General features: G+C 37.3%; 1 protein-coding gene across 1 annotated transcript in view; it reads left to right on the forward strand.

Moving 5' to 3' along the window:
* The first annotated feature begins 442 nt into the window (after positions 1-442).
* EDNRA (endothelin receptor type A) overlaps positions 443-15,243 on the forward strand; it is a 29,516-nt gene continuing 14,715 nt past the window's right edge. The window contains exons 1-3 of the mRNA NM_204119.2: positions 443-562; positions 3,020-3,498; positions 13,270-13,397. Coding sequence (NP_989450.1) covers positions 3,097-3,498; positions 13,270-13,397 — 530 coding nt within the window. The 5' untranslated portion in view covers positions 443-562; positions 3,020-3,096. The remainder of the gene's footprint in view (positions 563-3,019; positions 3,499-13,269; positions 13,398-15,243) is intronic.

Here is a 15,243-nt window from a genome sequence, read left to right on the forward strand (position 1 = left end):
ACCAAGTCAGGGAAAAATGCAAACAAAAGCTGTGCATTTAATCATATATTTTTTTCCCCCGGTCTGGTTGCGGCTCGTAAGTCGTCTGATTCAATCAGACATACAAACTTCGCGTGAACCCAATGCGCTATTAGGAGGCAGCTACAGGAATGGATGGATTCCCAAAGGCTGTTGCTTAAATGAGTCCAGTCAAGTCGTTTACCTCCATTTCAGAGAGGAAACAGTTAAAGAGCTCTCAGTGTTCCCCCGTGCCCGGGAGGCAGCCTTTGTGTTTAACGTTGGCAGGGGCTCGGTTCGGGCTGCAGGCTTGTTTTAATTGGGGGAGGGGGCAGAACGGAGAGGACGCTCAGCCTTCTCCTTCAGTCTGTCTTTCCGTTACTGATTCAGCGGAGGTGGAGATTTTCTATCCCACCCAGTCAGCGGCAGGCAGGAGGATCTGCCCAGACTATCCCAGGAAAAGCTCTCGGAGGAAATCGCGGCGGCGGGGGCAGCAGCCGCAGCATGAGCGCGGAGCCGGGGCCGGCCGCACGGCTGGGCTGAGTGCGCGGAGCCGGCGCGCCAGGTAATGGGGGGCACGGCACGACTGGCGGGGCGGGGGGGGCGAGGATGGATCCCCGGTGGCGGTGCGGGTGGAGGGAGAGCCTTTTGTGTTAGCAGGAGAACTGCGAGGCAGTCATCCCGGCAGCGAGGAGCGCTCGCTGTGCCGCGGTGGGAGACAGCCCAGAGAAACTCACTTTGTCGGCGCTGCTTCTTTCGCAGCTTTCGTGCTCCGGTTTATTAGATCTTGTTTCCACCTCAGCCGCCTTTGGGGCAGATGAAGTGCTCTTCACGTTTTAGCTCTTCTTTAATACTCGGAACGCTTTCGCTTCTAACAGTAAGCGATTCTCTCTGCGATTGGCGGCGCGGGGAGCTTCGAGCTTGCTACCCCAGCGCGGGATGGCCCCGAGCCCGGACTTTGTAAGTGAGCACAGGGACAGCACACGCACGTGGCCTGCAGGTCTGCCCCACCGCCTCACACCGTGCGGAAGAAGAAAAATAGACTACAGTATTGCTTAAAGTTAGTAAGGGTACTGACACGTCACCTACGTGAGGCAGGTCGCGTGTTGTTCTTATGCTGCAATAATAGAGATACCGGACTTGTCAGGAATCCACGGGAAAATATTGTTAGAAATTATTATATAAAAACACATTTTTAATTTTGCTTCTTATGGGAAAGTTTCTGTTGAGAGAGGGAAGAGATGGCAACTGGCTGTTTTGTTCCTAGCTTTACGCGCTGCCTGTGTGAGTACCATGCTACCACCGTGTCCACATGGCATGTGCATATGAAGTTGTCACAGGAAAGCATCGTTAAATAAGGAGTACAGCATATTATGACTAAAGCAGATGCTGTGGGAGCGGTAGTCACTGTAAATGATAGAAGTATAAATATTTGCCTGAAAAGAGTTGTGGTAAAAAAAGTTGCCTGCTATTTCTGATATGATTTAGGATCCTAAAGCAAAAGCACTTCCATCCTGCTGACTGTTGCTGACTGCCGTGCGATACCATTGTAACAGGCGTTTAACAAAGAAGGATTTGCTGTTCAGCATATAAAACTTAAAAAGCAAGTGCACAGGTACTCACAGTTGGTCAGCTGGCCATCTCAGATGCACCAAGACAGAAGACTCAATTTGGATCGCTGGTCTGTGAGGGATAGCGCTCTACATAGCAGACAGAAATACCCATTAGCATTGCAGAAGCTGTATATAGCCACCCGCACACTTTTACAGATCTCACTATAAATATTTATACTGTGGCTGTGTCTGGAGTTCCTATCAGTAAGTTGTCTGCCACATTTTTTCTGTTGTAAATTGTTTTGTTTTTGTTATAAACTGAATTAGTAGCTCCATAGGGAAGGAAATTCGGATTAATTTAAAGGATCCTCCCAAATCCTTCATGTGAGTCTCTAGAAATCAGAAAGCTGTAAATACTTGACTTTCTACTTTTCTTTTGGCAACACTGACGCAAAACACCTAAACAAACTTCATCTTAAGTTAGACTGAGATTTCAAGGAAATGGATTTTAGAGTGTCTTCCTTGGCTTGTACCTCCACAGGAGGTTTCACAAAAGGTACTATCTGCCCCCTGCAGCAAGAGCCAACAGCTCTGGAGATACACACAGGCAGTTATACCAGGAAGGAATGCTGCGATGCTTCCTTTCCTATCTGGAAATGTCATGAGTTATCACTTAGAATACTAAACCAAGTATTTTTTTATCTTTGGAAGAGCATAATTTTTTTTATAATTAACTTAACCCTGGATAAGAACTGCAACATGAGCTACAGTGACATTATTCAGGAACCAAAGACTTATCTTTATCTCAGTAAATTGACACAAGCAGTTTTAAGGGCCTTTCCCAGTCAAATGTCCTGAAACTATGCAAGTCTTCCTCCTAATATCTTTGGACTTTGGATCCAGTCCAAATTTTGATTTGAAATATATGTACTTTTAGTCTTCTTTGAAATCTGGGTAATTATAAAGTCAGAAAGAAAATAAATAACAGAAAGCCTAATATAAATTGCAAAATTATAAAAAATACTCAAAAAATTAACAAATATAGTGCTCATAAGTATTAATGCAGGACTGATACCTTACCTTTTAATAGACAAAATAATAACCTTTCATTTTGATTAAAATACCACAGAATAGTCTCCAAGGCCTCCCTTTGATGGTATACTTTTCTTGCGAGACTGTATTTTAAAACAAAGCTGCACCCACCCTGTTTTGTTCTTTCACATACAAATTCTGCCTCCAACTAAGAGGATTCTGCAGGATCTCATTTGTCTTTGTGTCTTGTTAGAGAATTAATGAATGGGAGCAATCTACATTTCAGAAAAACACGATGATGATGAACAGGTGTTTACATACATGCACTATAGAAAGTGCACAAATACCCTTCTTTCTAAGTGAGAAATAGGATGTGTTACCCTACTTGGTGTACTGATGTTGTGTTTCCTTTTTTTTTTAATTGTTTTTCTCTGCAGGTGAAAAAGTGCTAAGTATTTCACCGACATACTGAAAAAAACCTGTCTTGCTGACTTTGCTCATTTGGGACTTCGTGATGGAAGCCTTGTATTTGCGAGTTTCTTCACTGCTGCTGTTGTTGGGATTTGTCCTCTGTGACAGCTCTGACAAATACGCTACCAATTGGAGTGATGTGGGAATCTACCTTCCCACCTCCTCAGGGATTGAATCCAGTTTACTCCCCACCACTAGACGGCCTCCGGTATCCAATCAAACTGTCAAATGCTCCCAGCAGACTAAGATTGCTGAAACTTTTAAATACATTAACACAGTGGTATCTTGTGCTATTTTCATCGTTGGAATGGTTGGGAATGCAACTCTGCTGAGGATCATTTACCAGAACAAGTGTATGAGGAATGGCCCGAATGCACTGATAGCCAGTCTGGCACTAGGAGACCTTATCTATATTGTCATTGATATTCCTATCATTGTGTACAAGGTAGGATGCAACAACAATACATTTTAACTTCAGTTTCTTTAAAAGTACACTCGTTCTCTATGGTTAGTTCTCTGTTTAAGTAGTACTCCTTTGTCAGTGAATAGTTCACTTAAGAAAAAACACAACTCGCTTTCATTCTACAACAAAGTTCTTGCTCTCAGGTCTAACCTCTTCTTTTAAAGATGTAGCTCCTAGCTATATTCACGCTATATCAAGTAACTTTTCATTTATTCTAACTGCTATAGCTAACAAAACAAATTGTGAGAGTAGACTTTTTAGAAACTGTTCTCCTACTTTATGGACATACAGTATAAGGCTAGTTGCTATTTTTGGAATATCCTATCCTTACTTTATGTTTTTACAGAAAATACTCTGTGATCAGCAAGATGCATGTTATGACTGTGGAGAGACATTATGTCAGTTGCACTGTGAATTAAGGTTTTAATTCAACACCCATAAAAAACAGATTTCTGAAGTTATTTCAGGGCTAGTAAGGTTAATTATATCACAGAACATTTTTGAAGAATCAAATTTCATCTGGTTTTCTCAAAGTATAAAAAAAGGGGTCTTCAGCAATTCTGTCTCAGTTGTTCTGTCTCTTTTTTAATTGTATTTTTCATTTTAATCAAACAAAGTCATCAGGTAGTGCTTTTTCTATTGCAGTATATGTTTACTAATGCAACATGCATGAATAGGAAAAACTTCTCCAAAAGCATGGTCAGGCACTGGAAAAGGCTGCTCAGGGAGGTGGTGGAATCACCATCCCTGCAAGTACTCAAGAAACATGTAGATGTGGTACTAAGGAACAAGGTTTAGTGGGTAATATCAGTGGTAGATGGACAGTTGGACTAGATGATCTTACAGGTCTTTTCCAACCTTAATGATTCTATGATTATAGGACAGGCTTGAAGGAATGGAATGAAGTCCTTTTTGAATATATCTATCTCACTGATATTAACTTGTTTTAGAAGGTCTTCAAATAATTTTGTAAACTTCTATCTGTATCCTTGTGGATTATACAAATCCATAGTTGATGGGATATCAGTAAAAACTTAAGGCATTTCTGACAGTAAACATAGCATTAAGTAGCATAATGAAAAAGACCGTTCCTTACATTTTGGCCTTTAAAGATTATAGAAACTTAACTTTTAGGTTAATAAATTTTAAACAGAGCAAATTAATCTATAAATTTAGATTAAGTAGGGTTCCATGCTTTCATTTTGGATTTTTAAATGGAAAAAAAAAACAGTGAGCTGAATAAAAAAGTATATTTCTTGACATAGTAACTTTACCTGCATTATAACACAGGTGTTGATATAGCAAGATCATAACAGCTTGAAATCATTAATGAATTAAAAATATGTATACGTGCATACATTTAATGTCTACAGAGGCATATAATCTACAGTAACATGCACTACCTGATTCTGATCTTACAGTAGTATAAATTACAGATAAATCTTTAAACTTGGCTTTAACATAATGCGAATTTGAAATGGGAAAAAGACTGTTAATCATAATGAAAATGATTTAATGGAAATGTTACTTCCCACTTTCCAATATCCCATCTGGAAAATACAACGTTCAATTTAATGATAAGATAGCAGAAGAAAATATTTTATATTATCAAGGTAATGCATATGATTAGCCTTGCCTGATTTGAGATTACTCTTTGTCATCCATAGCCATGTGATGCCTAATGAGACGTGAGATTGGGGTTTTGCATATTTTCATTCTCATTACTAAGTGGGATTTATAACCTGGACTACATCTCCCATAATGCACTGCTGTCTTTATAGATATTTGCTACGGCATTGTCCTTATTTCTTTGGAATGTTTGATAAGAAAATTCAAGGAAAATACGGCACGTGTTTTTTCCAAGCTAAGTCTGGGAAAGAATATGTATTCTTACTACAAAATCTTTTCTAAACTTTCAAGAGCTCTGCTGTATTTTCACACTGAAACAGAATGAAATATGAAATTGATTTTGTCTTTCAGAATTGCCTTTTGATAGTGTTCTTAAGGAGCTTAGTTAAAAGCAACAAACTTTATTTTTTAACTACTTTTATTATTTTGAAACACATTTATACATTTAATCTTCCGATGCTCTTCATGTTCTGAAAGTTCACTAGCCTTGCTATAATGTGTATGATGAACTGTGCTATTGAACATGGCCATAGATTATATCAAAATATCTTTCTGGACTGCAGAGAAGTATTTGAGAATTGAAGGCTGCAAATGAAACTGCAGACCCCTGACATCAATGTATGTCAACTCTTACATGCTACAATTCAGAATTAAAATCATGATGACAAGCATAAACCTAGCTTTTAGTAGGTTTCTGAGTGCTTGAACCTCCAAAATTATTTACTCTAAAATTCTTACATGCAGCCATCACGTTGTATTAAGGCTAGCTGCACGTGTTTTGAAACATGGATGCATTTGTAGCATTTATAGCGAGTGCTATTACTTTTGCTAGGAAATTGTTATTTACAGGACCATTTTCAAATTACCCATTCAATAATATGTCCACCTACATTTAAAGTTAATTTTAAATTCTATTAGATGTCATTCTTATTTGTATCTCAAGAGATCCTAAAATCTGTGGCACCATTTAGTTCCCCTCGTTGAGTGACAATATAAAAGATGGCTACTAAAAATATTATAACTATCTGAAGGTGGCAGTGACAGCCAGTGAAGGAAAAAAAGGTACTTTTCTTCTTGTTTTAAAGCTTAGGTTTTAATAGTATTTTATATAATTAGTTCTAAACTATATTTTAAACAATCTTTTAGCTGCAGATTTAGCCTCATGTTGAATCATAAATTATATCCTATGCACACATCCTATATAAATAAATGGTGTCATACACTTAAAACCTTATAAGTCTGATCTTCCTTTTGAGGTGGACAAAACAGCTTTAAAATCAGAATCAGAGTAAAGCAAGCATTCATCTGCATGTTAAAATAACCAATCATACAATATTAAGATGGCCAGATTCTACAGTGCAAAAGCTTGTAAGACAGCGTAATTACAATTTAAATCAGAAATAAGTATAATTACTCTCCTGAATCATAAGGTAGCTTTAATTATTCTGAAAAAACTTTCAGAAGAGAAGTTGTTAATTTTACTGATATTCAGATGTATTTTACAGATCTTTAGAAAGAAGCAGTTAACAAATTATAGTAATTGGAAAATTTAAGGTCTCAGGAGGAATGAGTCCATGATTCTGTTATGCGTTTACACAATTAACAATGATGTGATATTAGAAAAAAAAAGCAAGAAGAAAGAAAAAACAAAGAAATTACATAATTGATGTCAGATACAGACATGGTCACAGATTTTTGACATTTTTATCCTTTCTTTACTGTGCCGTAGACTCAAGAATTCCCACTTACTTTCTCCAATTACTGTAATTATATGGTGGATTCCCCTTAGCAATTTGTTAAATGGATTGAGATGTTAGTAATATTCACTAGCCTCCTTTGAAGATATTCTGAATATATTAAAGTCCCATCAGGCTTAATTACCTCTAGTATATTCACTTACAAGATCAAATCAATATTAAAATTTGTAACAAATGAGCTTTACTAGAAGGATGCCAATTATAAATCCAACCTTAATGGACTGAACTACCCATTCTAACACAACTTCATTTTCAATCACACTTATAGCACCTGGACCCAAACAGTTTTCTCTTAATGCAAAACACACAAATCTCAGATATTCACAATATCAAACCATGAAGCCTCCAAATCAATGAGACTTACTTATTTTCATTGAAAAGAAGACTGGGAACTATAATGCTTTGTGGTGCTGCAGAGGTAAGGTTAAGGCACTGAAGAAGAGAGATTTTCATACCTCCTTTCTAGAATCAGGTGGCATAGCATATCCCTGAAAGCTGCTGCATCACCCACATTATCCATCACTGCCACACAAACAACTGCAGAAAATAAGTTAAGTTTGGACTTCATATATGACAGTTTGTTTAGGGGACTGCTTTCTATGAAGAAATCAGCGAGTTATCTAAGGCTATATATATACAGGAAGAGCAGAACATTCATCCATAGCACCACTGTTGTCTTGGTTGAACTAGAGATTTGGAAAGCCCTTACAGTTCCTGCTGCTACCACTGGCTACTTTAGCAGGAGCAGCAGCCAGAACAGCAGCTTCTCTCCATAGAAAAATCTCTCTTGCTTCTGAAGCAGAAAGTTTCCTGAGCTCATGAAGCTAGAAACATTCTAGACACAGGTTCTCATCTTCAGAATGTCAAAGTTCAGCATTAAAGATGTTACTGAGAAGCTTTGAGCATTCTCCACTTCCATTTCAATGCAAATAATAATAATAGTAATAATAATCTGTTTAAATGAATTCTATTTATTGAAAAAGAAATTACATCAGATTTATGTTAATTTTATAATCTTAAATCTTAATATTCTTAACTCCTTGAGTTATCACGTTGTAGGAAAGTAAATGAAACAAGCCAGTTTTTAACCTGTTTCATTTTTACATACTTTTCCTTAATTATTTTACCCGTACAATGTAAGACATCTACCCAGAAAAAAAACATGAGTGTCCACTTGTCAAACAGCTCATCACAGTAGTGCTTTCTTTAAGAAACTACATTTTCTTATTCATGTTTATGTTTACTTTATTTCCAGTGGCTTCTAAATCTGAGTGGTTCACCTAGAACATGATAAAGTTGAATGTAAAAGTTAGCCATCAGTAAGCAGACGTTTTCAGCCGTTTTCTCTTCCATAAAGGAAGACTTAGCTGAGGCATTTTTAGTCATGAACACTTTTCAACATTAGAGCAAATGCAGAACCGATAGAATCATCTCTTCTAGATCACAGGTTATTTGGCTTATCTGATTGCTTTCACTGACAGAATATTATACACAAACAAGGCTGATAATCAAGTGTTATGGCTTTATGATTTTTGGTTATTGGTATTCCACATCATAAACCGTTCCAGCCCATAAATTGTTGACACCAAGCATAGCAGGAGGATTCTGTATACTAACTGAGCAAGTGACATCCACAGTAGCTATAGTTTTATGCCGAAGTAGTGTAAGGATAAGTCCATTGCAAATTACTATGCACACAAGCACATCTTGCAGTTCATTTTCCCGAAGAAGAGCACAGCTTGAGAAACAGTCTAATTAAAAGGATGGGAAGTTAGCCATCACCACAAAACAACCAGAAAAAAGAATAAACCCTACTCTGTAAGCAGCAAAACATCACAAGGGAGATGTCTAGAGTTTTCTGGAATGCTTTGCTGCTAAGTAGATTTTTGTAATAAATATAAAAATCTTAAAGAAAATGCGGAACTTAGGATTTATGGTTTTCACCTGTTAAGTGAGACAGAAAATTCTCCTTCAAAATCATGGCATTTTTTCAGGACATCTTCAAGCATAATTTATTTTCTTTTGTGTAAAAACTATACATTACTTTCTCCAGATGCCTAAGTGAGAGAAAATGACTTTGCTCATGTTCACTCAGCTGAGTAAAGTCGCAGAATAAGCTGTAATAGGGCAGTAGAGGAAAAAATGTCTTTGAAGTTACTCCTGCATCCCCACAAAACCTTTCTTCCTTCCAGAAGAAATAATCCACCTTGAAAGCCCATAGAAATTGGAAAGAAGACAGCTATTTGCTGTAGCAAAATTAAGAATATATTTCCTGCAAAGAACAGCAGAAGAGATGCAGTGTGTTTTCATGATTTTAGGTGCAAGCAAAATACTAATTGATACCAAAGTCAGCAGAAGCCTGAACTATTGAGTCACCTTGATATTCTCAATGTTAGTCTTGTGTCCTGCACAACCAAGGTATGTCCTGTTTTCCTCTAATTTTCCCATACTCAATGCCCTTCCAAAGTTGAGGACTTTCACCCCAGCAGTGGGAAGAGTGAATAGTGGGAATACTTTGAGACAGGGAGTATTCTTTCTCCTTCTCCCTTACAGCTCTCCTCACATGCAAAGTGGTGGAGCAGAGCTGAGGCATATATCTGGATTGTGCAACAGTTTGTGGGTCCTAAGGCAGAAATGGATGACTGCTGTCCTGCAGTGCAATTCTCTTCAGGGTATAGGGTTTGTAGGAAGAAGAGAAAGACTTGAAAGGATGAATTCTTGTGCTATGAAGTTTCATGGGGACAGAGAGGGTCCTGGCTAAGTCACTAACTCAAAATATCGCAACCAAAATACTATAAGCAGAACACTTCTTTCTAATCAGTGAATTTTACACATCAACACTTCAGTCAGAATTATCATCTTCTGTCACTTAATGTAGTTAAGTCAGTATCCTCTTGGATGCTTCTGTGTGCAGTCAGATTCCACCTGAATTCCAGCTGAAACAGCAGGTACAGTATTTGGCCCATACCTTGAAACAGACATGCATATGTGTAGATGACAATTTAAGACAGAGCTGCACTAGCACAGCTCAACATTTCCTACAGGAAACATGACAAAATCCCATGTGATATGACTCATATTTCATTCTGTGCCATGTTGCAAGGAAAGGAAATCACTCAGGAATACACTGATTTTATAACTCCTACTCCACAGTTAGAAGATGATGGTAGCTTATACAACTAGAAGTTATCTAAACAACCAGAAATCTGCTGTTCTGCACCCTGTATCCATCACTGCACAAGCTGAACAGAAGTCAGGGAATAAAAAAGGATATTTCTATTTGTCCTGCCAAAGACACAGCTGAAACTTGACTGCCAGAGTTGTGCCATCAGAATCACTGAGCACCTACAGCTCATGAAATTCAGGAGAGTATCCAACATGGGGACAAGAAGTTTCTGGGAAACAGGCCTTGTGTATCTGCACAGCAACGATGCCAAGAAGATAGAGGAAGAGGAGGAAGATTCTAGAGCACTAGGATGCAATTAGAGCAGAAAGAGGCAGATATACTGAAACCTTTGCTTTCAACCTCAGTGACATGTGGCAGAGAGAGGACATCTAAAAACACAGTTGTTGAACCAAAGCAGGTTTTAGAGAGTCATTTCACACCCAGCATTCAACCCAGTCCATCTATTTTGGGCTGAATTTCAGGGTCATCAACAGCCTTTAAACACACAGTATCAGCCTACAATTAGATAAACACTGGATGCATATGAGCATGTACTGATAAATGCTCATGCGGTTAGATTATAACATTCTCTCTTTTAGACTATATATAAATTGCTAGGGATGCACAGTGGGACTTTATCTGTGTTTTGTACATCATCTAGCATGCTAATGGGGGTTAGAAAATAGCAACAGCAGTAGAATAAAATCAGCTGAGTGACATTTTAAAATCACTGCAAAGGAATGTTCTCAGCACTGCTGTCTTGTTTGTTTCGAGCTGCAGCATTGGGGCAGAGAGGCCATATAAAGGAGCAGAAAAGGGGATACTCAAGGAAACTGCAACTTTCTCGTCACTTGATTGAGGTTTTTTTTTGTTTGTTTTGTTTTGTTTTTTTTTTAAAGACTGTAGAATCTTGTAATATCGGTTCTGATTTCAGTGTATAAATATGCTGTTGACTATACTCTTTTCTGGTACAGCAATTGCTCCACAGTTGAAACTTATGAAATACTCTTAGGCTGCAAATACACAAGGGGAAAAGTGCACTTCCTTTGCCGCAAGTCTTATTTTGAAAGTTCTGAGATTTTTGAGTGGGGTTGCAAAAGCAGAATCCATTTGACCAAGTCATGGAGAACTAGGATATGAGTTAGAATAATCAGCCTGATTCCTCCGATCCTTGTGGCTTGGGAGAAAATGTAATCTGCTAGAACTTTATCTCCATTTTGCTTGGATATTAAAACATGCAAAAGCACTGGAAGAGCGGAGCAAGTAGTCCCAGTACTGTATCTGAGTAAATCAGAACTGATTCAATTAAAGTTCTGGGTCAATTTTTTTATTCAAAATGAATGTGCTGCTTCCCTCTGAAGTCTCGACATTCTGCTAGAGTAGAAGAGAGGGCAATGAAGTTGTGCTGATGCAAAATTAGAAAACCACTGACTAAAAATATCTACAGAAGAAAAAAGCTGGCACCTGATCCAAAGGGAAGTAATGAATGCATAGCTGATGTGGAATGATAATGGAGGATACGCATGGAAATGATCGCAAAGTTAATCTTAAAAATCAAGCAACTTGATCCTGATCTTACTGATTTTGATTAAAATCAACTTGAAAAGAATGTCTAACGATCTGGTACTGGCGGTACTTCAATTACTGGAAAAGTGTAAGAAACAAAAGGAATAAAATACTTTTCATCTTAAAAAAGGAGAGCTTCCTGGGGTTCAGGGAAGATGTGTACATGCTGAAACTGTGATAAAGCTTCCCTGTGAGGAGTAATAGCTAAATGAACCTTTTTCAAGTACAACACTTCTCTTTTTGAAGATAATATTTGCTTTGTAGTATCAGTTTCACAGTCAGGACAAAGTGCTTGTTCATTTCTATTGCTGATGATATGCTACAGACACAGTCAGTGCACTCAAATTGAGGGCTGTTTTTCTGTTACCACTTTGGGTGTGATTTATAATGATGAATCAGTTTTGGGGCTCTATTTAACAACTGATAAAATTGATAAAAGTATGCTAGAATCTCTTGGCAGTGCCACTTAGCTTTCATTCAGTGGTTCCTGAAAACTATTCAGATTTTAACCAAATCCAGATACCATATGATCACTAACTGTTGAGAAAGTGAAGCTGAAATTCCATTTGACTACAACTTGTTGGAGATCCACTTTGAGTTCAGTCTGGTCTTTCTTTCTCTAACAGTTTTTCTGCAGCCCCTGACATAAACTAAAGAGTCATGCAAGATTTTCTGGAAAAAAGCAAAAATATGCCTTGAAAACATTTGTTCTATTGTTGCCAATCCATCTAGAAGATAATTCTACTGGAGCTTTCAATGTGTTTCACTCAGTCTGTACAGATAAAACCAAAAGAACAGTTCAATGGCTTGCAGACAATCTCATTACATTCATTACTGAAGGTACTGACTAGCGAAATCTTCAACTCTACTGATCCATTAACTATCCTCTGATACAAGGGGATTTGCTTTTGTTAAATACAATTGGCCTAGACTGAAATACCATTGCAAAGATGGTCCCATTCTGTCTGCAGTGGTACTGATGCCAAATAAGATTCCCAGCTCTTCTTGGGGAAGGAGAGTTCTCAGTATGCAAGAAAAAAATAATACTGATCTAAACTCTAGTCACTCATTCACATCTTTCCACAGATGCCTTTCTGTTACCACATGTATGATGCTAGTCCTTTAGAACATAATATAGAACTAATTGTGTATGTACACTATTTTCTCCACATGCAGTTAAGAATCTGGCAGTGAATACTGACATAACTTACACAGCAGTACATTTACAATGACAAGAATCTACTTGCATGCAAGCACGGGAATTTAGCTCTGAGGTATTTTGTTATGAACTACGAATTATGCTTTATATGCTTGGTTCTGGGACGCAGTAACTGCAACCACTTATGATGGGGTTGAGTTAGGTTTTCACTATTAAATACTAGTGGATGAAACACATCAACAAAAGATCTTTTAACAATACAATTGTAGAAGGTCAACACTTAAGCTTAAATTTTTACCCTCCATGTTTCTACAGCAGCAGTTACTTCTCAGAATCACTCAGTACTAAAGATATCTTTGAGGTATGAAAAACTCAAGATTACAATGATTATGTTTAAGACAAGAAAGAATTACAATTGTTACATATTTGCTAAGCTATTGTTCAAATATTCTGATCATTTTTTATCTTTTCTTTAGCTCCTGGCTCAGAAGTGGCCTTTTGGAGATTCTGAATTTGGGCAGTTTCTTTGCAAATTCCTTCCCTTTATACAGAAGGCATCAGTGGGAATCACAGTCCTTAATCTCTGTGCACTTAGTGTGGACAGGTATGGTATATTTCACACTCTGGACAGACACTGTTCTTCCCCTTGCAGTTTTCGTGTAACTGGGAGCACTCTCTATATTCTCAGTGCTTACGCTATAGTCTACATACTGCTTTTTGATACCCTGGCTATAACAAAAGACCACACCTGTAGTTCAAATTATAATAAATTATAACTGGGATTTGAGTCAGTATTTATATGACACACTGTTTCATATTTGAACAGGATCATAAACTTTAGTCTTAAAAATAATTTTTCAACTCATTAGCTATATATTACAATTACAATGTTTATTTCTATAACTCATAAAGCCAATTGAATTTATTGAAAAATATATCAGAAATCTGCTCTGATAAATTGATGTTGGTAATTTGAAAACTAATGTTTCATTTAAAAGTGTCCAAGAAGGTACATAAATACTATGGGAGGACAACAGCTAATTATTATTTTTGCTTTTTTATGTATACATGTTAGGCAGTAGCAGAAGGAAAATTCACTTCTGTTAAATCTCTTTATTTTTATTGATCTTGAGTTAACTTGATCAAGTTCCAGTCTATAGCAATTCTGAAACATTGATAAATCAAATCCACTTTGTGCATTAATATAGTGATGCAAAGATAAATAAAAATTGAAAAATATTAGTTTGATTGTAAAAGAAAATTTTATGTACAAGGCTTACAGTGAACGAGAACTTAGTAGAATCTATATCCAAAATATAGTTCCTTATTACATTAGTAACTCATTAAATGAACTCATTAGCTCAGTAGAAACAAACTCCTCAAGTGCGTGCTCTGTTTCTTTAATAAGTCTGAAAACTGTAAAAAGAACTCTACTTCTCTAACAACGTCTGCTCAGTATAAAACAGTGCCAAAGACTACTCCAGATCAAGTGCATGTGAAGCTTGCAGTTTGTTCACAGAAATCTCACCAATGCAGTTTTACGAGCTATAGTCCTATGACCACATACATTTTTAATAATTGGAACTCAGCTGAAGTTATTTTTTAATATATGAATGTATTTTTATAAGTGATCTTTTGCTAATCCTTACAAGAACCAAACACTATTTCTATTTGAGTATAAAATCTTATATGTGATCAGATTCAGACTGCTTTATTTCCTCCTCTAAATTACATGCTTCAACAAGAACATATTCTTTATCAGCTGGTACTACTGTAATACACACCTACAGAGAATGTGCGTCAGAAAACAGGGATATATAGCTACTGTCTTATACTGGCTAACACAAATTGCATCTGGGTTAAATTGACATTAAAGTAGGATGTGAAAGCACCTCAAGCAAGTTATGTTAGGCACTGGAGCATCAGGCATAGTCACAACACAAAATTCTACATCAGCTATTTCATACCTTTTAATAAAGAAAATGAGTAAATATGGACTTGTGAGCTGTCACAGCGGGACTGTTACTGGTCTGTGGGCTAGTTCTTTTTTATTTTGTTGGGTTTTTTTCCATAGAAAAGCTCCTGAAAATGGTATCATTTACAGCTAGTCTGAGTGCCTATGTACAGGATTGCATCCTGCAGTATAGAAATAGATGGAGTCAGTTGCTATAATGAATTCAGAGCTCCATAGCTTTGATAACTGTTGACTTCCTAACTCTCATTTGTAGACCACAGCCTTGATTTAGAACAAGATGTTTGTTCTTTCCTAAAGGGACTGGTCTTCTTGTTAACTGCATGCTATTGTGAAACTCTACTCATTACTAGTTCCCCCTTGCACAGAATGGCTTGCCCTGACAGTGTGTTCAAATTTAATTGTGCATTCCCAAGGGGAAAAATGTCCACTTAAACATGGTCTCAAGAGGCGGACAAAAAACACCAAAGAGTTATTA

Source organism: Gallus gallus, chromosome 4 (assembly GCF_016699485.2).
Source record: "Gallus gallus isolate bGalGal1 chromosome 4, bGalGal1.mat.broiler.GRCg7b, whole genome shotgun sequence".
NCBI lineage: Eukaryota > Metazoa > Chordata > Aves > Galliformes > Phasianidae > Gallus > Gallus gallus.